A 27,882-nucleotide genomic window follows, 5' to 3' on the forward strand; every position below is an offset into this window, starting at 1 on the left:
GCCCCCAGCAGCTTCCCTTTGCATCTCAACCCACCCATTCTCTACTGCAGTGTTACTCCTCTGCTCAGGGTTTGTTGTCCACAGCCTGAGCAGAGAACACAAAAAATAGGAGGCCTACAAAAAATACTTCACATGACCACTCCATGCCCACCCATTGGCAAGCCAGCCCTCACGGTGATGCCTTAAGTTGCAAGTTTTCTGTTCTGCTTGGGTGTGCTTTCCCATGTGCTTTAGGGTGATAAAGGCTGATTCCAGCTATGGACTCAAGGACAGTTTCTTCAGACTCCAGGCCAAAAGTATAAACAATGTGAGAAGAGGAGGGCAGGCCAGCCAGGAGAAGAGGAGGGATTTGAGACTATGAATTGGATGGTTGACTCTTGTATGTAAATAGATTGAAGTCTATAAAAATGTGAAAGCCCTCTTTTACTTCCATCTTGGAGCCACTCAGGCAGGGCAGGGGCCACGCTGTGGCACTGTACTGCCAGGGTGTAGCCTTTGCAGGCCTTTCAATAAATACCCATTTTATTTCCCCTAACTCTGTGTCATCTCTGTTCCAGCTCCTAAAGGAACTCTATTCCTAGCAGGATTCCACTCAAAAAAGCTCATGGAGAGTTTAATCACATCCTACCTATGCCTCAGTACATAAAATGTGGAGTATGTTGAATTTTAAGAAAAGATGTTCTTTGCTGTTTGATCTTTGTAACTTTTAAGCTTAATCAGCAAGGAGAGAGATTTAATCCATGAAACAGAGCAGCCAGCAATCTCTAAGTGATGCCCAGCTGCTGAGAACACCAATTCCTGGTCAGCAGAATTGCCTTGTTAAGGTTTGGGGCTGGACATGCCCCAGTGATCTCAGCCTGGGGAGGTTATCAAAGCTTGGAGAGGAGGATTTCTACCAATACACAAAGAATGCAGAATTCATGGTGTTATAAATACATATTATATTATTGGCTTTTTCCAAATATTAAAATGAAAGCTGTATGCATAATGTCGGAAAACTTTACTGAATGAATGTAATTTCTTTTAGTTCTGCTATTAACAAAACCTAATAGTGTGATAAATATATGTATTTTTGTTGGACTATAACAGGGTGATGTAAAAAGCTTTTGTTTGTGTAACTAACTCAAAGAATGGTAAAAATGATAATCAGGAAATTCTTCACACTTTTGGATTATCTGACACCAGAACCCCAGGGAAGCAAAAAATATTGATATTGATTTACAGGTTGGGGTGGGGAGGAAATTATTTTGAATAATGCATGAAGATCTATGAATATGCAACACGTCAATGCATTTAACAAAGTGTTTTCTGAGTTAGTGTGTGCTCTTGGCTGAATGTCAAGCACCCAGCTGTATTTTGCTTTATTGTTTGTCTCTTACTGTCTTTTATTAAACTTTTTAAATTTTACCAGGAAAGTAAACCTTGTTTTTCACAATGAGCCATGAGGACATTTGGCAGGACCCTCAAGATGAGGAAGAAACAAAGGCGACTCAGCAATTGTGTGGAATTGCAGCAGGGGCAGATCAGGAGCACAACTCATGGAGCAGCCACACAGGAAAGCACCGAGCCAAAGGAGAAGGTGAGAGCACGGCAGTAATTCCATGAGAAATGAGACACTCATTAACCAACAGAAGAGAGAATACTCATTAATAAGAGAACTATGTAACCTGTAGCCAATAAACATCCATGCCTTTGTTTGCTAAAATATATAAATAGGGAAAAGTATGGATAGTTGGGCTGCTTGATTTGTGGAGCACCATCGAGCACAAGGCTTGGCACTCTGACATAAGCAATCAATGTCTCTCTCAAGTGTGTATTTACTGGCTGTTGCATAGTAATGGATCCAATTTGTCTGGACAACAGTACCATTCCCAGAATTTGTGTTCAAAACGGGCATTTCTCTGCATCTCTTGATGCACTTTCTGTATGGACTTTTCAGGAAATTTCAGGCAGACTGAGGCAGAAGCTGTGAAGGTGCCTGCAGTCAGGAAAATCAGGTAGGATGTATTTTGCAGAGATGTTGCACATTACTGCACTTATTCCTGCTTAGTATGGAGACAAGAACATGTGAAATCTGTTGTGCCTATGTGCTTCTATTATGAACATCTTTCCATATAGGATCAGGATTGGTTGGACCTTGGTAGTTGTGAGAAACAACACTCACTTTTTAAAATTTCAAAGGTTTATTAAACCTCAACAAAACACAACAGAAGACTAAATAAGGAGAAAAGGCAGCACTGGGACTCCCCATGGCTTGCAGCCATATGATTGTGCTCATTTACAAAATGGATGCACTGCTTTTTATACCCTTATCCCCTCCCAAAGTCACATCAGTCAACTATTTCTTTGTCCTTTGGTGGATATTACTTTCTTATGTCTTGGAGGTCAGGTGTTGTTATGCCACACCTCCTAGTAGCAAGCCAGCCATCCCCAAATGCCCAAAGCATTACAAGGCAAAGGGGAAAGAGGACTGTGAGAAGATATATTGCAATAACATAACTATACATCTACAAAATTAACATACATACAATATTCATCCTTTAATTGTGACATCCAACCTTGCATTGCTCATCTATAACAATGGTGTACAAGAAAGGAGAAAATTTCCACATCTTAAGAAAATTTCAACCAACATTTCTGGCACTAAGTTTCAACAACAAAAGAGAGGTCCTGAAATACTTGCATCATTCACACTGATTTATTAGTACATATAAAGTCCATTATCCTTTTAATCTGTCTCTCTTCAGAAACTTAAGTTTTCTGTATGTCTGCTGGAATGATGCACACAGCAGTGCTTTATTATATGGAATGGTTTACATCTTGCAGCTGATGTACTACACAACAGTGCTTCCTCTTTTGTTTCCCATACACAGCATCTCCAGGAAAGTTCATTTTTAAGGCTTTGTGTTTGCTGTGCCACAGTAAATTCTTCCTTTTGCTGTCATTTCAGTGACCATTGCTGTATTTCAGGTACATTCTGTTTCCCAAAATCAAAACAGTCTTCTGGTCTTGTTCTCTGCTACATTGCCTAATTTGGACAAACCATAATTTGCAATAATTAATATTTCAGGCTTAGGTACAGAATGTAGTTCCCATAGCTAGTATAAGGCAGCCAACCGTGTGTACCTTTAAAAGTAAATAAATAAAAAAAAAAAAGTAATGAAAAAATGGTGTATGAAAGAGTTGGGGGTTAGGTTTTTTCTCTTTCTCATTCTTCCTCTTCTTCCTCCTCTTCCTCCTCCTCCTCCTCCTTCCACCCATCTTTTAAACCAAGACAGAAGGCTGGGAAACTCTTAGAGAACCAGGTACCCCATTTCCCATTTTTTGTCCCACTTTCCCAAAATCATTCCTACTAAATTGCTTCTAACCCCTTGCCCACCCTGGCCCATGTTTGATTCAAACCTTTTCTCTTGCATAGTTGTCTGTCAACTATATGCATGTCCTCTTTGTCCTTTTCTTATTGCCTTCTTCACTTTGGCACCATTGTTTTTGTTTTTCCCCTGATGCCAGGAGGAGATTCCCAGTGAGTTTTTCCCTTAGAAGTCTCGTAACTCTCAGAAATCTCCGTAGCTGTGAGAGAAGGATGACCACTTTCAGGTCCTGAAGTTCCACTGTCTGCATGAGAATCAATATTGCAATATACATATACATGTATAAAATCTTAATATATCAATATATACACAAAAGCCACCACATTTTGTGTTTGCAAGAAATAACTTGAGATAACAGAAATTGAAACTTCTGTAGTCAATCAAGAACTGTAGGCAGTTTGTTTTAAAATCAAATACTAAAACATAGAAAAGTATCTGGAATGATTGTGCTTTGTAGTGTTCAGTGTTGGCAGTACTGTGCTGCTTATATTTACTGTGTGGAGTATTTTTGTGCAGCTTCTGGGTTCGTTAGAAATGCCTTTAACACACATGTAAAGAACAGATGCCAGCTCAGAGTAACCCCCTGTGGGAGCTGCCAGCATCCCTGGTGGCAATGTAAGAGGAGAGAGGAGCTGCCTGGATAAACAGATACTCTGTCAAGAACCCGAGGCACAGACAGACTCTGGAGTGATGAATGTTTTATTTAACATTTCATCTGCTCCTACTCACGGAACGTGAATGGCTCAGAGTGTGCAGCCTGCACCCAAACTGCTGGGATTTCTGGTTTTGTTGGCTTGCAGTGACACACCAGACACACTGGGGTGCATTAAAGAAGGCACATGACACCTCGTTCAAATGTGTCACCATTGTTAATGATGTCAGGAGATGTAATTGCCAAGTTACTTAATACACTTAGAGTGCCACTGAGCCATTCACCTTGGAACCAAATAACTCTTACTTCATCTTACACACCTTAAAATGGAGCTCTGCCCCTCCACAGGGATGCAGTAATATTTACCAGAAGCATTATCCTTGAGTGACATCTTCATGTGCAACAACCTCCCAATGACTCCAGACCTGTAACATTACGGACATTTTACCTTAGAGATTAAAATCTCCAATTTCCTCAAATCTGTAAAGCTTAATTATGTCCAATTTCAGTTCAGTATTCCAATCTTATTTGGAGTTTTTAAACCGTAATGATTAGTCCCTATATAGCAATTTAAATTAAAAAAATAAATCATAAAAACATTAATTCTATATATAAAGGTGGGAAACCTGAAGCATTCATTGTTAGTTCTGTATCACAACAGGTGACAGGTTCAGAAGACCCCCTGTATTTTTCTTGGGCTGCTGCTCTTTTCACTCATCACTGCTGGCAAAGGGGAATAAAACCCTAAGTGAGAAGGCTGGGGAAGACAGATTCCTGTTTAAGGCAGCTTGAAACAAGTCACTGCAGTGAATGGAATGATGTCTTCCTGTCATTCACTGTGAAGCAGACACTTCTGACAAGAGCCCAGAAGAAATTTGTGGAAATCATGTCACTTTTAGCTCAGCATTGGAGAAATCCACCCCTCTGTTGTTCTCACTTCCATAAGTTCACGAGTGTGATGTAATTGTCCTGGATTCAAACTAGTAAAAAAGAATGGAATTACATGATGACTGCAGCTTTTGAAGTGATAAATGATAATTTGATGGCAGAATCAGTGAAAACCATTCTTGGAGTCACCCAATATCCAGAGGTATTAGGGTTATGTGATATTTGTATAAGCAGCAGTGTTACCTTATATTTAAGGAAAATTTTATATTTTCCTCATAAAGAAAGAAGGCTGATTGGGATGTAAGCACATTAAGTTGTCATATACACACTGACTAACATTTACTAATGATAAATTTTACAAGCTAAAATTTTATTCAGGCTCACTTTCCCCTCAAGACAATGTCATTCCTTCTTTCCACTTTTCTAAATCCACCCATTTAAACCTCCATTTTGTGGAGTCTGCTTCCTGCCACATCTTCAGGATATTTTCCCTTGTCTCAGAGTTCTTCCTGTGCCACGTGTTTTAGTCCAGATCTGCAGAAATCTGTGTGGGTTTGAGTGAGAAGATAAAAGCTGAAGGGGTCGATGGTGCAGGTTGGGCAGTGCAGTGCCACTGTGCCCTGTGGGCTCACCTGAGCCCAGTGTTGATGTTTCACTTGAAAACAGTTGTTCAGCAACTTTGCAGTTTAGGAGACCTTTCCAGCACTTTACATCCCTCTGTGAGTAATATAGCTGGCATCAGCAACTCTTAAAGGTTTTATAGCTGACTGTCATGGAAACCTCCTGAAAAAGAAAATTAATACTTACAAGGCAGTACCACAACATAAAAGTTGCATAAAATGCTCTTATTGATTTTTTCCTTCCATATTCTTGATTGCATAATAGAAGAATCCCTATCTTGTGTGCTATTGTCTTTGTGAAAATCAATATTCATAAAATTTAGCCTCGACAGAGAGCATTTCCTCAGATCTAACAAAATCACAATGAAGAAGCCTTTTCCTTGTCCCAAAGATGTCTCAATACATTTTACAGCTGCAGATTGGGTGTCTCATTGTAGCCTCTCCATGGCTTTAGCAGGGTACAGGCAACTACTGGGTCATTCCAGATAACTGAGGCTTCACAGATCAACTCCTTTCTCTGGAGTCTGCTATGTTCTGTCCCTAATATAACCACTTTTGATTTTGTCCATTTGAAAAGTTTCTTTAAAGTTGCAAAATTAAAATCAGATTGTAAATTCATTTTTACCTTGCGTGATTTGTACCTTGTTTAGAAGCAGCAAAAGAAGTTTTGTCCCAAGGTAAGAATGTTCTCCATCTCATCCAAGCATTGACTATGATTAATTACAAATCTGGTGAAAACACCATTTCTTTCTGCAGCTGGCAGGAGGGTTTCAGAAGAGAGGCAGTGATGTTTCTTCCTGCAGAACACACATGTGAGAAGGGCAGGTCCTACCTGCACACGACTGTCCTGATGCTCAGAGCACCTTACTGCTTTTGCTTCCTTGGGGCAGAGAATGAGAAAACACTGATATTTTTTCCTGATTTTGATCCACAATTTATCTTTCTCTCTAAATCGTGAGACTTCAGTTATCTGAATTTTGCATTTTCCTTCACCTGTGCTGCCTCAGCAAATAGGGGGAGCAGGGGCAGGAGCAGGAGCAGAGCAGCAGAACACGGACGCTTTCCCTGTCCTGCAGGAATTGCTTTGGCTGCTCTGTATCTTTAAGGGGCTGACCCTATCCCACGGGAGCTGCTATAAAGGCAGGTAGGCAGCAGTGCCCTGCTCAGGGAGCTGGAGCCAAGCAGGGGCAGCTCCCAAAATGACTGGCCACCACAGATGGGGATATGGGCAGGCTGACGGTAGGTTATGGCATTTCCGTGCTGCATCTCTCTGTCTTCCCCCACTCGTTTTCTTTCTAGAGCTGTTGCCTGAGCCCTGCAGAGCTGCCTGCATTTTGATGTCTGCAAGAATCAAGTATATACAGCAGGTAATTAATTACTTTATTGATAATCAATAGCACCCAGAAAGTGGCACTAAAAGATGCACAAGTTTACATCTGCTGCCTTTCAGTGTTGCAATCAACATTCCTAAACTGAGGGGAGCAGTTTGAATGTTTTGGGGTTTTTTTCAGATTGCAGATATTATACATGGGTCCCTTTCCAAAATGCTTTTATAAAAAAACAATTACCTGTGTGTCTCTCCAAAAGCAATTCTGTTAGGTAAAGAAGATTTAATAGAGCAGTAATAGATCTCCTGATTCTGTGCAGTTGCTGAAATGTGATATCTAGGCTTTCATAAAAGTGAATAAGCTATATGTTATGTATTTCTAGTACATCAAGAAATTGTACAGATCAGTATCAGATCTCTTACAGAACAACTTATGCTTTCGGATTTGACAGTTTTTAATTTAGTCCTCCTCCTTTGCTTCCCACCTCCAAGGATGCGTGTCAGAGCGTGAGGGGGGGATGTGGAGCTCCTGAAGGATTACCACAGTAGTGCTGTGTGTCAGGGGGATGTGGAGCTCCTGAAGGACTGCCACAGTAGTGCTGTGTGTCAGGGGGATGTGGAGCTCCTGAAGGATTGCCACAGTAGTGCTGTGTGTCAGGGGGATGTGGAGCTCCTGAAGGATTGCCACAGTAGTGCTGTGTGTCAGGGGGATGTGGAGCTCCTGAAGGATTGCCACAGTAGTGTTGTGTTGTGCCTGTGTCCTTTACAGAGGATGGGTGAGTGGCTGATGCTGGCCAATGAGACAATTGCATAACTTCCAGGAGTCTCTCTCCTTGCAGAAATTGTTTTAGCTGCTGAGTGTCCAACAAGAGTCTTTTGCATAACCTTCAGGTGCCAATCTCTTTCTTAACAGCAATTCCTTCACTTTCTGTGAGTCTGAAAGCAAGTATGAATACCAAACTTAGGTTAGTGCTAGTAGGTAATATTATTTATTTGTGCTTGTAGCTAGGAGTAATAGAGCCATGTATACTCCTATGAAGCTTGTGAGAGCCAAGTGATATTGCTTTAGCTTGTGTAAGAGCATTTAATTCCTAAATCTGCTTTGCAGGCAGGCTGAGAAAAGATATTATTTTATCAGCTTAGCTTTGCAGAAAGTGTCAAAGCCAAGTAACACTGTAATAGATCACTGTTGTGTTATGTAAACTCAAGGAGGCTAAGTACCTGTGCTTGATTTTAAAAAAAGCTTCCCTTTGTGAAAGTAGAATTCTACAATTAAAAATGTGCTTCTTGAGAACCCCAAAGTACAATTGCTAACTGTTATACTTCATGCACAGAAGCAGCAGAGGAATTTAATTGCTGCTTTCCCTACCATAGCAAAGTAGAAAATGAGCCATAAGAAAAAGGAGTTCTTTGATATGGATAAGCTTTTGTTATTTCAAATGGCTTAAGAATCTTCCAGGTCTGGTAGCAGAGTTCTGCTATTAAATTGGGCTTTCTCCCCCCTCTCTATTGAGGTCAGGAAGTCCCAAAGTGTTAATTATCATCCTGTATCCTTCACTCAGGTTAGAAAGATACCATAAGGGGCATGAGTGAAGAATGGAGCTGTCTCAAAGATTTACTGCAGTCATAAAATTATTTTAAAAATAACTGCATAGTCAGTAGCTAAGGGATTGAGTCATCTGCATCTAATTTGAATTGCTGGAGCTTTTACACTCTCATTCCCAGAGAGAATTAAATGCTGTTTCTTTGGGGAGTGTGTGCATGCAAGTGTTTACCCCTGTACCCACCTTAGCAAGGTAACTGCAGCCTCTGCAGAGAGAGTGGCACAAGTGACTGGGGGTACAGCAGTCTGTTGGTGTGCCATGATCTCCTCTGTGTGATTTGGATAAGATATTTGAATCCCCATCTTGTTGCAGCCTGCTTGTGCTAATAAAAACACACCAGCCTAGAATTTAAATGAATTTCTCACATTCCAAACACTGGAGTCGCTCTTGCTGAGCAAGCTTTATTTCAAGCCTCCTGAAAAACCCATAATGACCATTCTGTGTGTGGTGGGAAGGAAATAATGCTGCTTTTCTTTGTTGGCTGTTGAAGGCCCTTCAGAGTGGCACAAGGCTTACCCCATTGCCCAGGGGAACCGCCAGTCCCCCATCGACATCGACTCTGCTCGTGCGGTCTATGACCCCAGCCTGCAGCCCCTGCTCATCTCCTACGAGTCCTGCACCTCCCTCAGCATCTCCAACACTGGCCACTCTGTCATGGTGGAGTTGGAGGACTCTGATGACAGGACAGGTGAGACTAGCACAGCCAGCCAACTCAGAACACCAGGGAAATAATTAAGCACAATCTGTACGGTGTAACTTCTATGATCTATAATTCTGGCATGTGACTGGAGCCATTTCTGTTTTGTCTTCACTTTGAGCCTCTCTAGCAATGCAGGATCACAGATCAATAAGGGTTCCTTCGTTAGGAAAAGCCCTTGCATCAGAAAAATGAGAAGTTTGATTGCAGTCCTTTTCTTTTAGATGAGAATTGAAGTATTCTGGGCATCTCTCCAGCACCCAAAGCAGGGATGTAAACTCCTCAGTGTCCTGGGTCGTGAGCACCCCAGCCGAAGATGCCAATTCATGTACGTGCCAGCTCTGGCTCAGTGCCCAGCTCCCACCCACAGGGAAGGGAAGAGGATAAGCAGAGCTGGGTCATGCAGCACACTCATCATAATCATAATCACTGCACCAAGTTGTACCTGCACTGGTCACTGTAACCTTGCATTTTCTTCTTCCCTCCCCGACTTGTACCTCTGTGGTTCCTTCAGAAATTAGAAAATCTTCTGCTCATTCTGAATTCTGAGTTGATAGCAGCTGACTTTGGATGTTGGACTGTCTGCAGTTGTACCTTATTCTTGTCTCAGCTCTTGGCAGAGAATGCAAATTCTTTAAGTGATTGATTATTTCTTCTGTTAGGTCTGTTTCCATGGTAGACTGTGCTTTTACATTTGGAGGTAGGAGAATTGCATTCAAATGGAGATAATGAAGCAGCTGATAAATGGGAAGAGTGCATTAAAAGAACAAAACAAAAATAACCAGAACAATTTTTAAACCTATCAGCTGATTTCATCTTCCTTTTGGGTGTGCTGATTGATGCAAGCTAAATAGGATACCTTGATATTGAAACCAAATTACTTTTTCTGTGAAGTGGCTTGACTGTCCTGGTAAATCTTTGAAATAAGGGCTACAGGTTAATATGCCAGACATTCTATTTTAAAATTTCTCTTCTGGAATTAATTTAAGAACTTGCCCAATGGGATGGTCAGGTTTTCAAGCATCTTTACTGAATTTGCAAAGAAGACTGGGTGAGCATTTTCCATTTTTCCTGCACAGATCTGTTCAGAATGTCACTCTATAAATAGAATTTGTAAAATCTCTCTGGAAGTATTATCTTAGCTTGGTAACTACTTTAATGCAATTTTCAGTTGAATTGTGTCTGTGTAACAGTGAACTTTATTCAGCATTAGAAGTTTAAGAACATCTATTACTCTGCATTTAGAGATATACACTCAGAGCACTTGCCAGGAATGAGACCCTTTCTACATTAAGAATGTCTTGTTTCAATAACACCTTTTCAAAGAATATGACTGCTAGGAGTAGAAAACATGGTTTAAACTGCTTTTAGTTGTGTTGAAATGGATCTAGTGACTCAAAGTTCTGCATAAATGACACAACAGAATTTTGGCAGTAATCCATAAGAGCTAAATTTCTTAAAATATTTTGGGCAGGTGATGCATTATTTTTCTAACTTTAGAAAAATGTACTAGGAGTATTTATATCCTTAATTAATACTAAAACTTTTGCTTTGCCAAGGCCTGTTTCCTGCATAAAGGCCAGCTGGAAGCATGCACTGTGCAAGCCCCAGCTTTCACTCTTTAAATAAAATGTTATAAACTGCACTGAGGATACAAGCTTTACAGACATTACATGTAGTTTTAATTTTCTTAATGTGACACTTGGATCAGGCTTTGTCTGTTGGACAAAGTGTATTAGATTTGAGGGCATATAAAATTACAGGGATTACTGGTGCTGTTGATAAAGTATCTTCTATAGGTGGCATCTTAAACATTTGCCTGTCCATTGGTGTTATTTCTAAATGATGTATGAAGTGTCTTTGTGGCATTTCCTTACCTTGAGAAGGTGATTTGAGGTCGAGTGGTGTTGTGTGAAGTACCAGCTATTATATTTCCTCTTTTATGGGATCAGGTATTTAAAGGAAATGGAATATAGATAACCTCCACTGGAAGTAAAGATACTGCAAAAAGGAAATACTTAGCTGAATTGTCTACCTGATGTTCAGGGTATAAGGTTTCCTTGGAGCCTTCTCCTCTCCAGGTGAGCAATGCCGGCTGTGTCAGCCTTTCCTCCAGCAGAGCTGCTCCATCCTCTGCTCATCCTGTGACTCCTCTGGGCTCTCTGCAGCAGCTCCAGCTCCTGGCTGGGCTGGCCCAGGGCTGGGGCAGCTCTGCAGGTGCTCAGGGTCTCACCTGAGGGGCAGAGGGGCAGAATCCCCCCTGCCCTGCTGCCCACACTGGAATTTTGGGGCTGGGGCAGATCCAGCTCTCACCCACAGCAGCCCCAAGTGCTGCTCAATTTGTTCTACCTATATTTGTGTTTAACAGGAAAGGCATAACCATAAATGTGGTTACCACATCTTCATGTGTCAGATATACTCTGTCAAGAAAGCTACAGATTTTGTACAGGTAGTCACAGAGTGTTTTTAATTTACATTTTCAAATGAATTTTGGTGCTCTCCATCAATAAATCCACTCCTCTTAAATGCCTGGATAATGCATCTTTTTCATGCTGGCAGCTGGGAAAGTCTGCTGGCTTTGTGCCAGCAGTGGTTAGTTTTACTAGCAGGAAGCTAAAAGGCCAGAATGCTTAAGCTTTCTTCTCCTTTTAAATTTTTTTGTTTGTTTGTTTGTCTTTTTGTTCTTCTGCCCAGCAATCAGTGGGGGGCCCTTTCAGAATCCATTCCGGCTAAAGCAGTTCCACTTCCACTGGGGGACCACCCACAGCCAGGGCTCAGAGCACACCATTGATGGAAAACCTTTTCCCTGTGAGGTAAGGGCGTGTTGGCACAGATAGGATTATTTCATGCAAATGATGCTGTCATATGACTTTGTCTGCAGAGGGGGCAGGATTAGGATTCTGATTCCTGCTCACCGTGGATAGGTCAGACATCCTGCCCTCCTCAGCTGGATGGGGAGAGGGAATACAAGGAAAAGCTTGTGAGTCAGGATAAGGGCAGGGAGAGCTCCCTCACCAGCTACTCACACAGTAAATCAAGCAAACAAAAAAATCTATTAACAACCAAATCAGAGCAGGATAATGGCAAATAAAAACTACATCTTTAAACACCTTTTCCTTGCCCCTTGTTTCTTCCTGAGTTTAAGTTTACTCCCAGCTTTGCCCACCTCTCTCCAGTGGTGCAGGGAGATGGGGAATGGGGGCTGTGCTCAGCTCATCCCAGGTTGTGTCTGCTGCTCCTTCCTCCTCAGGGGAAGGGCTCCTCACACTCCTCCTGTGCTCCAGTGTGGGATCCCTCCCACAGGAGACAGTGAGTTCCAGGAGCTGCTCCAGCCTGGTCCCTGTCCATGGGTGCAGTCAGTGCTCCAGGAGCTGCTCCAGCCTGGTCCCTGTCCATGGGTGCAGTCAGTGCTCCAGGAGCTGCTCCTGGTCCCTGTCCATGGGTGCAGTCAGAGCTCCAGGAGCTGCTCCTGGTCCCTGTCCATGGGTGCAGTCAGAGCTCCAGGAGCTGCTCCAGCCTGGTCCCTGTCCATGGGTGCAGTCAGAGCTCCAGGAGCTGCTCCTGGTCCCTGTCCATGGGTGCAGTCAGAGCTCCAGGAGCTGCTCCTGGTCCCTGTCCATGGGTGCAGTCAGAGCTCCAGGAGCTGCTCCAGCCTGGTCCCTTCCTTGTGATCACGAGCTGGGGAAGCTTCTGGCAGTTTCTCACAGAAGCCACCCCTGTATCCTCCCACTCCCAGAGCCTGGCCATGCCACCCCTGTGTGGGCTGTTACAGAAAACTTGCCTGGTTCCTGCCCACACCCATGGACCTGTCCAAAAGACTGAACTTCATGTTTTCAGCAATGCCTTTGACACAAAGCTGTTCTGTTAAGAACAATTGTTAGCGTCAATGAGAAACCACGTTTATAACTTCTATCAGTAATTTAATTCTTATTTGTTATTTTTTTGTTAAAGCTTCACTTAGTACATTGGAATGCCAGAAAATATGCAACATTTGGAGAGGCAGCAGCAGCTCCAGATGGCTTGGCAGTAGTTGGTGTTTTCTTGGAGGTAAGAATTGCAAAAATAGCATGTTTACATGATAAAGAGCATTATGCTGTAAAGTGTTTGAGGACTATGCCACATATTTAAGAAGTGCTTAAGGAAAACAGATGACTTACTGGAGGCATTAATGCATTGCAAATTGCTGATAAACTTTGGTAGGAATGTTCAGGTTTGGTAAGAAAACAACACCTAATTAAAGCACAGTTGTAGTCCTTAATTAACCTGTATATTCCATTCTTTTAGATTGGAAAAGAACATGCCAGTATGAACAGACTTACTGATGCTTTGTACATGGTAAAATTTAAAGTAAGTTCTAAGCTCTTTTTAAATTTGCTTCTGGGATATCCTTTAAAAATCACACTCATGTACATCTTTGAGACAAAAATGAAAAATCACCCACCCTCCTCCCATAACTACAACATAACTGCAGCTGTAGTTTCCTTTTCCTCTCCAACGTTCATATTATTTTCCTAATCTCAGGTACCTCACTAGGCTGTGCTGACCCCACTGGTCATGCAGAGGTTCTGCCTTTCCCAAAAAATCTAAAATCAACAGCTCCCTGACCTTTGAGACTTGGCTTTTAGACTCAGCAAAATGTGCCAGCCAAGGCTCAGTGGGAAAGGATCAAGTGGAAGCTGTCTGTTTGTCTTTGCTGCAGAGGTTTATCAGGGATGACCTCACTGAGGTCCAGAGGTTGTTCCTGAGGTGTTTTCTGAGTGTCTGAGACCCTTTTGGATGCTCCTACAGGGTGAAGTGTGTTGCTGTAGACTGTGGTACTTAAGGCAATCACTACTTCAAGCAGCACCTCCTTCCATTTCTACCAGTCTTTTGGTTGATGTATCTTCCTCAATCCACCTTCCTCTAATTTTAGACTTGAAGGTTTGATTTATTTTTTTAAGTCATCGTTTACCATAGCAGACAATGACTACAGAATTAAATTTTGCCTACTAAAACAGATGAGAATGTAATGAGACAAGGAATTCTGATTATATTATCTATAATCACACTGAACACTATATACAGAACACACTGCCTGCATTATTTTTGGGCCTGTTGTGAAAAGAGGTGAATTTTGGTAGAGACCATGGTGCAAGACCTCAAAGTCCAGTAAGCCAGCATTAGGCATGACACTTGCCATCTGCTTTTGGCTAGCAGTTACAAGGCAGCCAACCTTTACAGAATTCTCCTTTTCCCTATTTTAATGTTACTTTAACATTTTCTTCTCTTTCAATAAAGTTATTTTACCTGCACTTCAAAGTAAAAGGATAAATTTCAAGTCTATTTTATTTCCCCAGGGAACAAAAGCTCAGTTTAGAGGCTTCAACCCTAAATGCCTCCTGCCCTCGAGTCTAGATTATTGGACATACCTTGGTTCTCTGACAACTCCACCCCTTAATGAGAGTGTGACATGGATAGTGCTGAAAGAACCCATAAGAATCTCTGTGAAACAGGTAAATTTCTGATACTCTCTCAGTTCCTGTATCATTCAATGCTGGATAAGCAGGCAAAAACTGTTTTGATTTGAAATGAGGCCAAGTTGAAAGTCTGTGAATATTCAGCTTGTCCAATCCTCGGGGCTTCCGTCATTTTCTGTTAATACTCTCTAGGAGCTTTGCTTGAACCTGTTCCATTAACTGATTAAATACACGGAATATTTCCTTTTGGTCTCTTTTTCAAAACCATTACTGTTGATTGCCCTCTTAAGCAGTGAATTGTTTCCCCTGAACTTCCAGCTGGAGAAATTCCGCATGCTGCTCTTCACGGGTGAGGAGGACCAGAGGATCCAAATGGCCGATAACTTCCGTCCCCCTCAGCCTCTCAAGGGGAGAATTGTTCGAGCTTCCTTCAAGGCCTGAAGAAAACTGATCATGGTCCTGAGATATCCAAGAGCTTCCACGTGTGAGATACTCTAAACAGAAACTCTGGTCTGCAGACCACCTATGGAACACACAAGACAGGCATTTCTGTGAACCCTCTGCTTGGAGGGAGACAATCTTCTGGCTTTCTATTTTATCTGAAGTGCTCATTCTGTGGAGAAATGGCATCTTTTTAACCAGCACTATTTAATATAAGGGATAGCTGATTGAACAAGGTTGTTATCCAAGCTCTATAAAATTAAAATTACATTAAAATCCAACTTGATATAAAATGGAAAATTGTTTTGTGATCTACTAGTGCTGATGGCCACGACTTCTACTTGTCTCATTTAATACATGAGGAAATAGTAATCAAGAATTTTGGACAAAATGGACTTAAATTTTCCTTACTGATCTGTTGTTACCATTTGCTGAGCTCTGATTTAAAGATTGTGTCATCAGACTGCAATACAGTGAAAGCAGAGTGTATGAGTAGCACTAGAAAAAGGTTTTTTACTTGCCTCAAGTAAGCCCTGGTATGAAAATTAAATATATATTTTAAATCTACTGTTCTAAGATGCTATGTTACAATGAGAAATAACAATGTAATGCTGTGTTGAAAAGCAGAGCAGTTTACTGCAATGTCATTTAGGTATTTGTCCTTTCAGCCCATGCAGAATGCAGGATCACAGGGCCCTGGCCAGGGTCAGTTTGGTTGAAGAGTTCCTCTGCAGTGATCCAGGTGTGTTTTGTGGTCCTCAATTGCTCAGATTCTACCTCAGCTCAGTGCTATGTTCTGCAATATGACCTCCTTCAGTGTCTGCCCTACAGAGAGCAGGTATTTGGTTTCCTTTAGGGACCTAGCATGGGTAGAACTTGTCTGCCCTGAGTGTGCATTGCTGCACAGACACCCCCCCCCCCCCGCCCCAGGGATGCTCCCTGCACACACAGGCTTCAGTGCTCCTGAGTCCTTTTACCTCTGTTAAAGTTGCTTTAGAACAGCCACGTGTTGGTTCTGCAGCTTAGTGACAAAATTCTGACTCTGATACTCAATACTGTGATGTTCTCTGTCAATTCCCAGCTCCTTGAGTTCTGGCCTGACACGGCTGTTCTGTCTGTGTAGCTCAGGTAGAGATTGCTGGTGTTGATCACTTTCCAGCAGCTGAGATGAAGAAATCAAGATGTACAAGGCCAAGGGAAGTGGGGAGAAGGGAGAACAGCAGCTGCTGTGGCTGCTCCCTTTTCTCCAGGGAAGAAAGACATGAGATGTGGAGCACAGTACAAGGAGTGAAAGACTGGAATTCTGCTCCTCAAATCCCCGGGTTTTTTTCTGGTACACTGACCTAAAACTTTGTTTCTCAATTTCCTCTTATGCAGAAAGAGGGTAACACTGACCTCTACCTCACAGGGCTGTTATGAGGGCTAATTCAGCATTGTTTTAGATGTGAGATTCTTATCCAGCAGATGCTAAAGGCAATGGGAAATCCTTATACAATGCAATGGTTTTAGCTATTATGAATGTATTATGACATTACTTTGAATGTATTATGTATTACTTTGCTAGTAATGCAAACTGGTATTGTAGAAACTCTATTTAATATATCTTCATTTCTTTAACAAATGAAATAAATGAGACTTTAAAATCACTTGTGCATGTCTTCATCCTTTATTTTGAAAAGACCTGACTCTCCCTACTTAACAGCATTCTTTTTCTTGGATTTCATTAACAGACACTGATGTTTTCAATGGATGCATCTCTTTGGGATCAAGGAATGCTTTGATTGTTTATCTTCAGCTCTACAGAAACTTTGCCTAAGCTACTGTGGAATGATCTAAGTACAGATAAAAGTTATCTCTCCCAAGTTTGTGGGCATGTTTTTAAATTCTATAAATTATTTCTGAAACCTCTTTTTAGTCTATATCTCAGTTCTTACCATCTTCTGGGATTAATAGTTTCTGTTTCAGCTTAACATACTGTATACCTTGAATGACTTCCTGCCCAGAGTTAAATTATCATGTACCTTATGTCCCTATTAAAATTTACATGAAGAGATGCATTCTACTATGTAAAAAAAACCTTACACTTTGATAGCCAAAATAAATTTTAAAAGTATTAGGGGCAAATTTAAAATACTTTTCTGATTAAAATACAAACAGTATTATTTACCATAATCGAGCTATCCCATTAATATTAATATTAATAATATTAGTACAGGTGTTCACAGAGTAGTCAAGATGAGCATTTTCAGTATTTTCCTCTCATTTTCTGCTCTCTCACAGGAGGTAAAGAGGGCTTGTGCATAGAAATTTTGTCCAGTTTTCCCCAGCTCCAACTCCTCAATCTAAAAAAAAGTTTATTTATGTCCAGAACGTGTCTGTGCTGTGACCTTGCACATGGTACTTAATTTTGTTTGAGGGTAGTTTATTCATGAACAGCAGGAGGAAAATGTTTAGCTTACGATGGTTATTGTAAAAGCTCAGCCATTGCAAAGAGCTTTAAAAGCTGCATTGCCCCAAGGTGTTCAGTTCCAGGCAGAAACTGAATTGTACCTTCCTGCAGAAATAAATTTGATTTTGCTTACAGGGTTTTTTGGTTGTTTAGGTTGCTTTTTTTTTTTTTTTTTTTCAGTTGTTGGATGGAAGAACATGATCTATTTTTTACCATGGGGAAGTAAAATATAAAAGGAAGACTTTTATATTCTTTGTTGTGATCATCCAATAAAAACCCCACAATTATTGTATTGGATAAACACCTAAACACCTCTCTAATGCACTTCATTTATTTTGACATTGAACAATTCTAAAGCATGAGCTATCCCTATCTTTTACCAAATTGTTGTGTTGAAGGAAAAAATGGGAGTTGGCTGTAATTATTCCAGCAAAAATTCATTTATCTTCTTCTGGGATTGCAGCCATCCTGAGTGAGAGAACAGAGGCCTCACATTTAGGACAGCTGAACTGTGCAAGCTGAACATGCACAGTAAATCTGGATTAAAAATGCCATCTAGTGGCTCTCCTTCCCTTGTCACAATGCATCAAACAATTGTTAAGGCTTATTCAGTCAAAATACAACAGATGAGAGAATTTAGCTCTGACAATAATAATTTGTAAAGATACGAGTGGTTGTCATTGAAAACCTTTTGCTGGCTCTGTATATGTAGTCATTGAAACTCCTTCCTCAGATAAAAATCAGTCTGATAAAAGAAACTCGATAAACCAGTTACAATTTTTTTGTCCTCAGTTCACTGCTGAGCAAAAATCCTCTGCTTGGTGAACTGCACACTCTCTTAACTTCAGCCTTTAAATTTTAATAGCTGCAGTTACAGTTCAACTTTGGGGTTTTTCCCCAACCTCTTGCAAGTAGAAAGGTTTTTAGGTGTTTCCATTACAAATCTGCTATGATGTAGCAGATTTATAATGATATGTTTCACGATGAGGGTAACTTAATCCAAATACAAGAACTGGGGACAAGTTTGCAAGGGACCTCAACACCAGATGGTGCTTTTGGCAAAGTTCAAAGGTCAGGAAGATAGAAAAGGGAGCATTTCAGGAAAAAAACAGAGATAAGCCTGAAGAAAATGGGGTGTTATCTTATACCTCAGTGTAGCTGCTTTCCTCTCTGAATTCCTCTGCATGCAGAAGAGAGCATTTACTAACAGCACTGAGCATCCAAGCACTGCAGGGGTCTCACACTTTTTCTCACTTACCCTGAGGAAAGCACAGCAGAGGATGGAACCTGACTGACTTGCACAGAACTATTTCCAATTTGCACAGATGTAAGGCAGGAAACTTCCACTCCCCTGATGTTCCATTAATGCTGCTACCTGCACTGCATTTGAAATTTAGTCAAATTTCAGCACCTTACTCCAGGTTGTGAACAGCAACATAGTAATGCAAATCATTTAATTTCATATCAACACAGTGGAATATTAAATACAGCAATTTAGGAGCCAGCTCTCCCTGTTTGTCTGTTGGAGGAGGAGAAGGTGGAAGGAGGAGAGAGGGAAAAGGAATATAATCACTTTTTTACACATAAGCACTTCTTCCCAAGACACAAGATTTCCTGGTCTTGAAAACTGACCCCAAGAAATGTAAATTTACTTTTACAGCAGCACAGATCCTTAATCAACATTTGTTTGTTTAACTGAAACCAATTTTTAAGCAACATCCAATAAAAATGATCCATGTGGCATTCAGATCCCATTACAGCAACTGGAAAGACCTTTGCACCAGTGCAATTACAGTGATTTAAACTGGGTCTTCAGATTAACCCCTGCAACTCCAAACACTGCTGAGCCTCTGCTGCAAGAGGAGAGTTGGGATGGCACCTTTCCTACAACTGTTCATGGTGTTTATCTCTGTTCATCAATGTTTCTTGCAGGTTGCCTTCCTTCCTAGCACTTGAGTGTTTGGTTTAGATTACTTAGGAAAATCAGACTGGAAACAGCTGCAACCAAGCTGGAAAATGCAGTTGCTCTAACAGACCTAGAGCCTCCTTCATTTCTCCATTTTTTTGTGGGTTTTGTTTGTTCATGGTAAGAGATTTCTGCATCTGCTGTGCCCATTTGCCTCTTGTGAAAATCCAAAATGTCATATACAGCAGATGAAATGTCTGTCATTATTCACAGGGCCAGACAGAGCCAGCAAATGGGGGACATGCTTAAAGGTGCTCAGCAGGAAGGTGTTTTGTGGGCTGGTACTGTTTCCTCTCCAAAAGCTGGTTATTAGACTGGAGCTCTTTGTGCAAAAAGCACAAAACTGTCTGTGTTCACTGAGATGGGCCAGAGACACAGTTCATTCAAAGGACCCACCAATCCTTTGCATGTTCACAAGTTTCCAAAGGGTTTGGATCTATTGCTGTTTTCTAATCTCTATCACTAGGCTGTGTCTCTTTATTGCAGAAAAACTTCTGAAAACTAGGAAACAACTTTTAGTAGTAGTTTACTACTATTCTCTGGACTCAAAATTTTGCTGCCAGTCAGCTTTTTGACAGAAGGATTAGCTATTTATTAGAAATATTAGTCCAATTTTAAACTTGTTTTCTTAGGGATATCTGGCTTTTTTGGTGTTTCAGATCTTTGTGCATCCCCATAACAAGAAATGTTTACAAAGCATCAAGAGTCCCAGACTTTTCTTGAATATGAATGAGGTCATGGAAAGTAATCCATGCTAGCACCTGCTGTGAAGGCAGTGCAGAAGAGGGGCAGAAGATGTTCAAATTCCACCAAAGTAGCCACAGTCAGTTGTCCAAACGAACAAGCAGGGGGAAAAATAGTGTTCCATGGGAAAGAAGGAAACCCCAAGTTATGCAGTCTGGCTTGAACAAGAACACAGAAATGAGTTCAAGAATGTACTTCCACAGAAAACCAGAGCTGCTCACTGTACAAGTCAGTAGATAAGATTGTTCCTTTAAAAAAAATCTAAATATAGGATCTGCTATATTTTAACCTATAGTTGTACCTTAATACAATACCTGGAATTAGACTAGTTTTTTTATAGGTAAGGATTTTCTTCTGGCACAGGACTAAACTTTGCTCACATATAATTAACAAAGTCAAAACCAAATCTTAGTTTTATTCAAATAAACTTGAGTTCTAGTTTTTTCAATGCAAATTGAGAACATAGAGCACTATGGCAACCAAGCCCCGTTGCTACAGAAATTTGCCATTTCTATTAGATATTCCTAAAGGCAAAACACCTCAAGCTCGAGTGATACCATTCCTTTGCTCAGATCATATCAGAGAGTAGTATCTCTACTATTTTTCCTTCAATTATATATCGCTTTAGTTCATCAGCATAATCAAACAGTCCAAAGCAGAATCTAAATCTCAATTCAAGTTTATGTTCAACCCTGTGAAGGACCTTCAAGACGACATTCCTTCTTGTGTTCAGAAAATGTGGATTGAAAGGGACATCTCCTGCAGGACTGTTAATTGTTTCACCTTCATTTTCATGGCTCCTAAGTCACTTCAGCTTCTGCATATGAATTTATGAAATTACTGCATGAACATATGAGCAGTAAGTTAGAGCTTTCAGCTGAAGAGAAGTGTTTAACCATGGTGGGAGCACAGGAAACTCGGAGCACTCAGGTTCATTCTCAGGCTGCTGTGTGAGGCTTTATCAGTTTTGTACAAAAAGGTACAAAAGCTGAAAATTGGTAGGGCAGAAGGAAGAATCATTGAAGCATGGAATATCCTGAGTTGGAAGGGGGATTGAGTCCAGTCTGTCCCTGCACAGACACCCCAGCAATCCTGCTGTCCATCCCTGGAGCAGTGTCCAAAGGCTCCTGGCAGCCTTAGAGCTGGGCTCATTCCCCAGGGACATCCCAGAGCTGCTGCTGGTGTCCTCTTCCAGTTCGCATTTGTCAGGCAGATTAAGTAATTATGCCAAATTTAAGGTGACATTTCGCCTGTGCCAAAATATTGTTCTGAAGGGTTTTTTTGTTAAGATAACCTATTTTTTTTTTTGTAAGTTCTTCCATGCAACATGAAACTATGTTTCATGGTATAGTAAAAACAATAAATTGAAAGCTCAGAGTCATTGAAGATGATCACCATCTTTACACGAGATAACCTGGGAACATGCTTATCTCCTCTTGCACCACATTATTCAACTTAAAATCATTCAGTACAAGAAGCCAGGCAAATTAAAAAATGCGCTGATAATATGACTTGCGAGCCCCTGTTTTTTGCAAAAATGATTGTTAGAGGTTTTAAAGCAGGGACTACTCAGTAACCACTGCGTTAACAGCAGCACCTACTGATTAACCACCATGCACTTTGGGCCCATTCCTTCCCTCCTCACCGGGCTCAGAACCGCTCCGTGCAAATGTTAACCCACACAAGCAGTCACATGAACCAAGAAACCGGGGAGTCAGCAAAACCAGCCCTTTTGTTCTCCATAATTTATACGGAGAGTTAATTCCGAAAGAGTTTTGCGATTTTGAGTCTCATCAGCCGCTGTCCTCAGCGCTGAAGGGTGTGGAATCGTACTGGAAAAAACCCAAAAGCGGAGGGGTGCTCCCTCAATGAAGCAACGTGGTTCGGAACGTTATTAATGGGAAGAATGCCCCGCTGGTGCTTTTTTTTCCTAACACGTGTCACTCGTTTCCTTTCCGCTCCCGCTCGGGCCGGGCCCCTCAGCGGCGGGGCGGTGCCGGCAGCGCGCGGCCCCTCAGCGCACAACATGGCGGCGGGGCGGGGCCGCGCCCGGCCCGCCGTGTCCTGACGGGAACCCGGGGCGGTGTCGCTCAGCGCCGTCCCTCAGCCCCCACGCGGGCAGCGCGGGGGGCGGCTGTTCGGCCGGTGGGTGCGCCCGGGGCGGGGGACGGGGCGGGCAGAGTGCGGCCGGGGCACAGGGAGAGGAGTCGGGCCTGACGCGGCGGCTGTGCGGGAGCGGGAAAGGTGGGAGATATGCGGGGCTCGGCTGCGGCGGCGCTGGGGTTGGGGTGGGGTGGGCGGGCGTGGGTTAGGCGTACGGTACAGGGTGCTGGGGGCTCTGTGTGTCGGTGTGTGCGGCTGGGGCAGTGCGGAGGTGGCGGTCTGGGCTCGGGGTGTGCCGGATGTGTGTGGGGTGAGGTGGGTGTGGGCAGTGTCAGGAGGGTGAGTGAGGGGAATGCGGGGTTGTGCGGATCTCAGAGGAGCTGTAAATCCCAATGTACCGGGTATCTGTCATTTCGCTGGGGAAAGCGGCCGTTGCTCGGCTCTGCGGTCCGTGCCGGGCTCAGCCCGGGCTCCTCCGGAACACCGCGTGCCGGCGCTGGAACGGGAAGGAATTTATGTAATAATTGGCTCTTACATAATAGTCTTGAACACACCGCTTTAATTAGCACCGCTGCCGGGGGCTGGGCAGCAGCGTCTGCACGCTGCGGCTGGGGCGGACCCCGAGGTGGGAGCGCAGTGAGCAGGGCTGGCTCACAGCAGCTCCGCGGCTCCCGGCGCTGCCTGGGCTTGGGCAGGGCTGACCGGGGACCGTGACTCTGCTGGGGATAAAGCCTCGCCGCCTCGCCCTGTCAGCCAGCCGCTGTGAACGGGGCAGGTCTCATTAAAACACTGTTTCAATCGGCTTTTTGATCACGTATGTGAAAGTCATCCTTGTTTCAGTCTCGTGTGGCTGAGAGGGACGGACAGAGAAAGACGGAAAAGCCGTTCGGGGAATGGACTGAAAAAGGTTGGCAAGCCTTGGCTTGTCTTGTGCTGTAGGTGCTTTTTGGGTTTAGCTGTTGCTGGAGTTGGTAGTGTCATTTAGTGTATTTTGGTTGCATTCCTTTCTGTAGGACAACAAAAGGCATTGTGTGCGTTGGGAGATGCAGTGTCCCAGGAAACTGCAGGCGAGCCTTGGACAGTGAACTGGCACTGCCTTTTCCATCTGCTCTCCTGACATCAGCAGTGAAATTATGCTGTCTTTGCCTGTTCTCACCAGGTTGCCAGAATCATAGTGGTGGGGTCTGTTGGAATGCTTGTCTGCTCTTTTCTGTGTTAAGTATGGGTAACACGCTTCAGAAATGTTTTGTGACACGTTGCTTTGGGTTCCAAACAGGATTTCAGCAGTTCTTGGGTTGTATCAGTAAGCCTTCTGTTTAGAGTAGCTCAAGGTGACTTTTACTTCCCGCTGATTTCTTGGAAATATTTCCACTCATCTGATCTGGCTGGTTTCTTGTTATTTCTTGTGAAGTGCCCTTGTTGTAGCAGCATGTAGTGTCTTTGGCCTGAGCAAGTGGTATCACAGGCCACCTCAACGTGTTTGAAAGCTCACAGAGAACTCTCTTGTTCTTAGTGGCTGCTAGTGGGATCTTTTGGGAGTAATTGTACTTTGGGAGTACAATTACAATTGTATTTTGGGAGTAATTGTGAGTTTTTGAAATCCGTGGGGCAGAATTCTGTTGTGAGTGAACATCTGGTTGTGCTTAGCAATATCCCACAGCTGGAATACTTTACTGAAAGTGGGAGACAATGTGAGGAGCTCCCCAATGGCAATGAGGAGCTTCAGCTGCTGAAGTGCCCAAGATTTCAGTGCTGTTGGCAGCAGAGATCTTCCCTGCAGCTTGTTCTAAGTGCCCTCCAAATGAACAAGCCAAATTGTGAACCTGTGAATGTTGTCAGTGTGTTACAGCTTTCACTGCACCAGAGTGCACAATGCTGTGAAAAAAGCATTAATTAACCAGCAGCAGAATTTGCCTTCAGCTATGTAAAAGATCCTGCCTACCTGAGGGTTGGTTAAGACCTTGGAGGTAAAAAAAAGAACAGCTGAGCTTATAAGCTGTAACAGAATTGGAAAGGTAGACTGGCTTGTTTTAGCTGTGAGGATCATGGTAGTTCACATAAATCATTAACTGACCAATCTCTTAGTCTTTCCACAGGGTTTAAGTACTTATCTTCTCTTGGGTGTGAAGTTTTGAGTCTATTAATAGAGTTGTACTCTAGCAGACTTTTTTGAGAGTTGTGCAAGAGTTGTCATGTAAGTCCGAATTTTCAAGCTTGTTGGATCTGTTTGTTCGGTGTCATGTTATAGGAGGTTTTTTGTTGTTGCCAGTAACATCTCTTGTAATGTTGCCATTTCTTCTTGCCACAGTGAGGAAAAAGAACCCTGTCTGGAAAGTAAAAATTATCTTTTCTGATAAGTTAAAGTCATATCCTTGGTAATAATTAAGTGATGGAAATTGTATCATTTTCAATATGCCTTTATCTATAGCAATCTCTTTTGGAAGGAAGTTCTGAACGTTTCTGAGGGCTCTAGATATGCTTTTGCACTTCTATATGTATTTTCTAATTATTTTCCCTTTCCTGTGTTTATATTCCAGGCTGCTAGAACATTCTGTGTTACTGAAGGAAGGTGCTCCATTTTTGGAGTGACTTATGATGTCAAGAACTGTATCATCCTGGATTTTAAGCTCAGCCAGAAGCAGCATTATTTTACAAGGGAAAGGACGTTGGTACTCCATCTGTATCCCAAATAGAAACAGGATCAAATGCAAGCTTGTTTTCTCCAAAACATGTACCTACCCTGCTGGGAGCTGCAGCTTAGACAGAACTTTCTCCTTTCCCAAAGCATTCCGACACACTTCCACCGAAGAAGAACATTTTTCTTTCCAGTTGTCTCCGGCACAAATCAACGACATACTCCGAGCGGGCGAACTGTCCCACAGAACGCTGGATTTGCATGGCAAGAGCACCAGTTCCGTGCTGAGGTTTGAGAGCAACCAGCTGGCCTCCAACAGCCCCATAGAGGACCGGCGGAGCGCGGCCACGTGCCTGCAGACGGCGGGGATGATGTTCGGCGTGTTCGACGGCCACGCGGGTGCCGCCTGCGCCCAGGCCGTCAGCGAGAGGCTGCTGCACTACATCGCCGTGTCCCTCCTGCCCCGCCAGCGCCTGGAGGAGATCGAGCTGGCTGTGGAGGCCATGAAGCCGGTGCGGCCCATCCTGCAGCGGCACAGGCACCCCAGCGATGTGGAGTACCAGGAGATCACCTCGCGGTACTTCGAGAACCTGCGCGTCTACTGGCAGCACCTGCTGGACCTGGACGCTGAGCCGGGCTTTAGTTTGGAAGAAGCCATGATCTGTGCCTTCAAAAGGTTAGACTCGGACATATCGCTGGAAGGTCAGGCTCCTCAGGAAAATGAGCTGATGAGAAATATTGCCCTGCAAGTGGCTTTTTCCGGTGCGACAGCCTGTGTAGCTCACATTGATGGTGTTCACCTACATGTGGCTAACACTGGTGATTGCAGAGCGGTTTTAGGGGTCTGTGAGGAAGATGGAACATGGTCTAGCCTCCCTCTAACCCGAGACCACAATGCCTATGATGAATTTGAAATTAGAAGATTGAAGAGAGAACATCCTAGATCTGAGGAGAAAACCCTGTTTGTGAATGACAGATTACTGGGGATTCTCATGCCCTCCAGAGCTTTTGGAGACGTGCAATTAAAATGGAGCAAAGAATTACAACACAGCATTCTCGAGAACAGCTGTGATGTTGAGGCTCTAAACATTTATCAGTACGTTCCTCCAAACTACCACACCCCCCCTTATTTAACTGCAGAGCCTGAAGTCACATACCACAAGTTAAGAAACAAGGATAAGTTTCTCGTTATTGCTTCGGATGGTCTGTGGGAGATGCTGAGCAATGAGAAGGTTGTACAGCTCGTTGCTGGACACCTTACAGAGCTCAACATGCAGAAACCACCACTGACTTTTAAGAAACCAGTTAATCTGGGTTACATGCACAACTTGTTGCTGCAGAGGAAGAGCAAAGGCCTGGCCTCCCTGGACCAGAACATCGCCACCCATCTGATCCGGCACGCCGTCGGCAGCAATGAGTACGGCGAGGTGGACCCGGAGAAGCTGGCTGCCATGCTGACCCTGCCTGAGGACCTGGCCAGGATGTACAGGGATGACATCACTGTCACTGTCGTGTTCTTCAACTCAGAAGCTATTGAAGATTACTACAGGAACCACCAGTAGAGCCTTGCACTGCTGCAGTTCAGTAACCACTAGGGAACTTGGATACCGAACCCTTCCTCTCGCTCTCTGGTAGTCCAGCTGCTACCAGTCTGCAAGTTCCTACATCTTTTTGTTACTTACTGGCTTTGAAAATAACTTTCTAAAAGGTGAAATTTCCCTGGGTTTCCAGGTTTGTATACACTGAAGAAAAAATGTTTTCCTAAAACCTCACTGACTGAACTGAAGATTGTGGACCAGATCTGATTCCATGAGAACCTCTGGTAAAACTTTCCAATGGGCAAACAAGACCAACTTCACTGAGACTGGTACAATTTAATAGAGATGGATAATAGGTGTAGCTGCATGGAGTGTCAGGCTCTGCTCTTGTGGAGAACAAGTAGCATCCTTTTGAAGCACTGTAACTGTATTAAATAAATTAACTACCAAACCTTTTTTTGATGTGTCAGATATTTTAACAAATTGCCCCATATTCGTAAAACAACATGAAGGAAGGCTATTGAAATAGCCCTGGGATTGTCAGGTGTCTTTCCTGATTATCTTCTTTATGCAAGGGAAAAATTGTATTTTCTTGTACAGTTCTTTTTAAGTGGGAATTCCCATTCTCTTAACACTGTGGACTTGTGTGGCAGCTTAGAATTCAAACACCTGAGGGGATTCACAATTCCCTGTTCAGGATTTAACAGTACTAGGCTTAAGCATTTGAGTGTTTTGCTTACACAGTGTACCCTTTATTAAGTATTGATCTATGAGGTGCTGTGCATCATATCCACCAAACATAATTTAAATTGTTTGTCAGAAGTAGCAGTTAAAAAATTAACCTAAAAGTAAATACAGCAAAAGAGAGCACCTTTTCCTCCAGGTTTACCTTAGAAGAAATAACAGTGCTGATACTTCTCCAAAATAGGTTTAATCTTTCATTCTTGCTTTTCTTTATAGTTACAGAGTTGCTTTCCCTAATGAATGTGTTGTAGTCTCTGAACATACACAAAAGTGTATTTTACAATGTTTTTTTTGTATATACCAAGCTTTCAGAGTGCTGTCCAAGCTTGCAAATTAACTTTTACATATGGTGTTCTCTGGTGTCTCTTCCTTGTTTACACTCAGCAGGAACTGTTTCCCACAAGGATGTGCACACTGGGAATATAGATCTGTTTACTGTTCTTGCTGCTAAGAACTTGTGTGGGTGCAGCAGAGCAAATAAAAACATTGCTTTTTTAATTATTAAATTCACTTAAAAGCATTATCTTTCTACAGTTTAGCAGATGAAAAACTTATTTTTTCTCAAGATCTTAAGTAGACAAAATTTAAATTTAAGGGCTTAAACTGGTAGCATTTGTGGAATTTTTTTGGCTTTGTGTACTTTTCCT

At 42.6% G+C, this 27,882-nt stretch overlaps 2 protein-coding genes across 5 annotated transcripts; both read left to right on the forward strand.

The window, feature by feature from the left end:
• The first annotated feature begins 6,547 nt into the window (after positions 1 to 6,547).
• CA7 (carbonic anhydrase 7) lies at positions 6,548 to 16,702 on the forward strand. Of its 3 annotated transcripts, XM_079316499.1 has the most exons (8): positions 6,548 to 6,675; positions 6,831 to 6,898; positions 8,953 to 9,150; positions 11,854 to 11,972; positions 13,111 to 13,206; positions 13,444 to 13,506; positions 14,496 to 14,651; positions 14,934 to 16,702. In XM_079316499.1, exons 3-8 carry the CDS (start codon positions 9,117 to 9,119, stop codon positions 15,054 to 15,056), a joined length of 591 nt encoding a protein of 196 aa, XP_079172625.1. In that variant the 5' UTR covers positions 6,548 to 6,675; positions 6,831 to 6,898; positions 8,953 to 9,116; the 3' UTR covers positions 15,057 to 16,702. The 3 variants fall into 3 exon arrangements, with proteins under 3 accessions (XP_079172625.1, XP_079172623.1, XP_079172624.1); XM_079316497.1 differs by lacking the exons at positions 6,548 to 6,675; positions 6,831 to 6,898 and adding an exon at positions 6,701 to 6,770; XM_079316498.1 differs by lacking the exons at positions 6,548 to 6,675; positions 6,831 to 6,898 and adding an exon at positions 6,708 to 6,770 and having other exon boundaries at positions 14,906 to 15,004.
• Positions 16,703 to 22,324: 5,622 nt separating this feature from the next.
• PDP2 (pyruvate dehydrogenase phosphatase catalytic subunit 2) lies at positions 22,325 to 26,947 on the forward strand. 2 transcript variants are annotated; one of them, XM_079316412.1, is made up of 2 exons: positions 22,325 to 22,459; positions 24,856 to 26,947. In XM_079316412.1, exon 2 carries the CDS (start codon positions 24,911 to 24,913, stop codon positions 26,513 to 26,515), a length of 1,605 nt encoding a protein of 534 aa, XP_079172538.1. In that variant the 5' UTR covers positions 22,325 to 22,459; positions 24,856 to 24,910; the 3' UTR covers positions 26,516 to 26,947. The 2 variants fall into 2 exon arrangements, with proteins under 2 accessions (XP_079172538.1, XP_079172539.1); XM_079316413.1 differs by lacking the exon at positions 22,325 to 22,459 and adding an exon at positions 22,959 to 23,225.
• The last annotated feature ends 935 nt before the right edge of the window (positions 26,948 to 27,882 follow it).

The sequence above is a fragment of the Erithacus rubecula genome (genome assembly GCF_903797595.1).
Source record: "Erithacus rubecula genome assembly, chromosome: 12".
In the NCBI taxonomy this organism is placed as follows: Eukaryota; Metazoa; Chordata; class Aves; order Passeriformes; family Muscicapidae; genus Erithacus; species Erithacus rubecula.

Excerpts from the sequence above, each read along its gene's own strand:
- CA7 (XM_079316497.1), top strand. The coding sequence starts at position 6,731 with ATGACTGGCCACCACAGATGGGGATATGGGCAGGCTGACG. Across the intron at positions 13,207-13,443 it reads TAGTTGGTGTTTTCTTGGAG|ATTGGAAAAGAACATGCCAG; the intron begins GTAAGAATTGCA and ends CCATTCTTTTAG. Across the intron at positions 14,652-14,933 it reads TAAGAATCTCTGTGAAACAG|CTGGAGAAATTCCGCATGCT; the intron begins GTAAATTTCTGA and ends CTGAACTTCCAG.
- PDP2 (XM_079316412.1), top strand. The coding sequence starts at position 24,911 with ATGATGTCAAGAACTGTATCATCCTGGATTTTAAGCTCAGCCAGAAGC.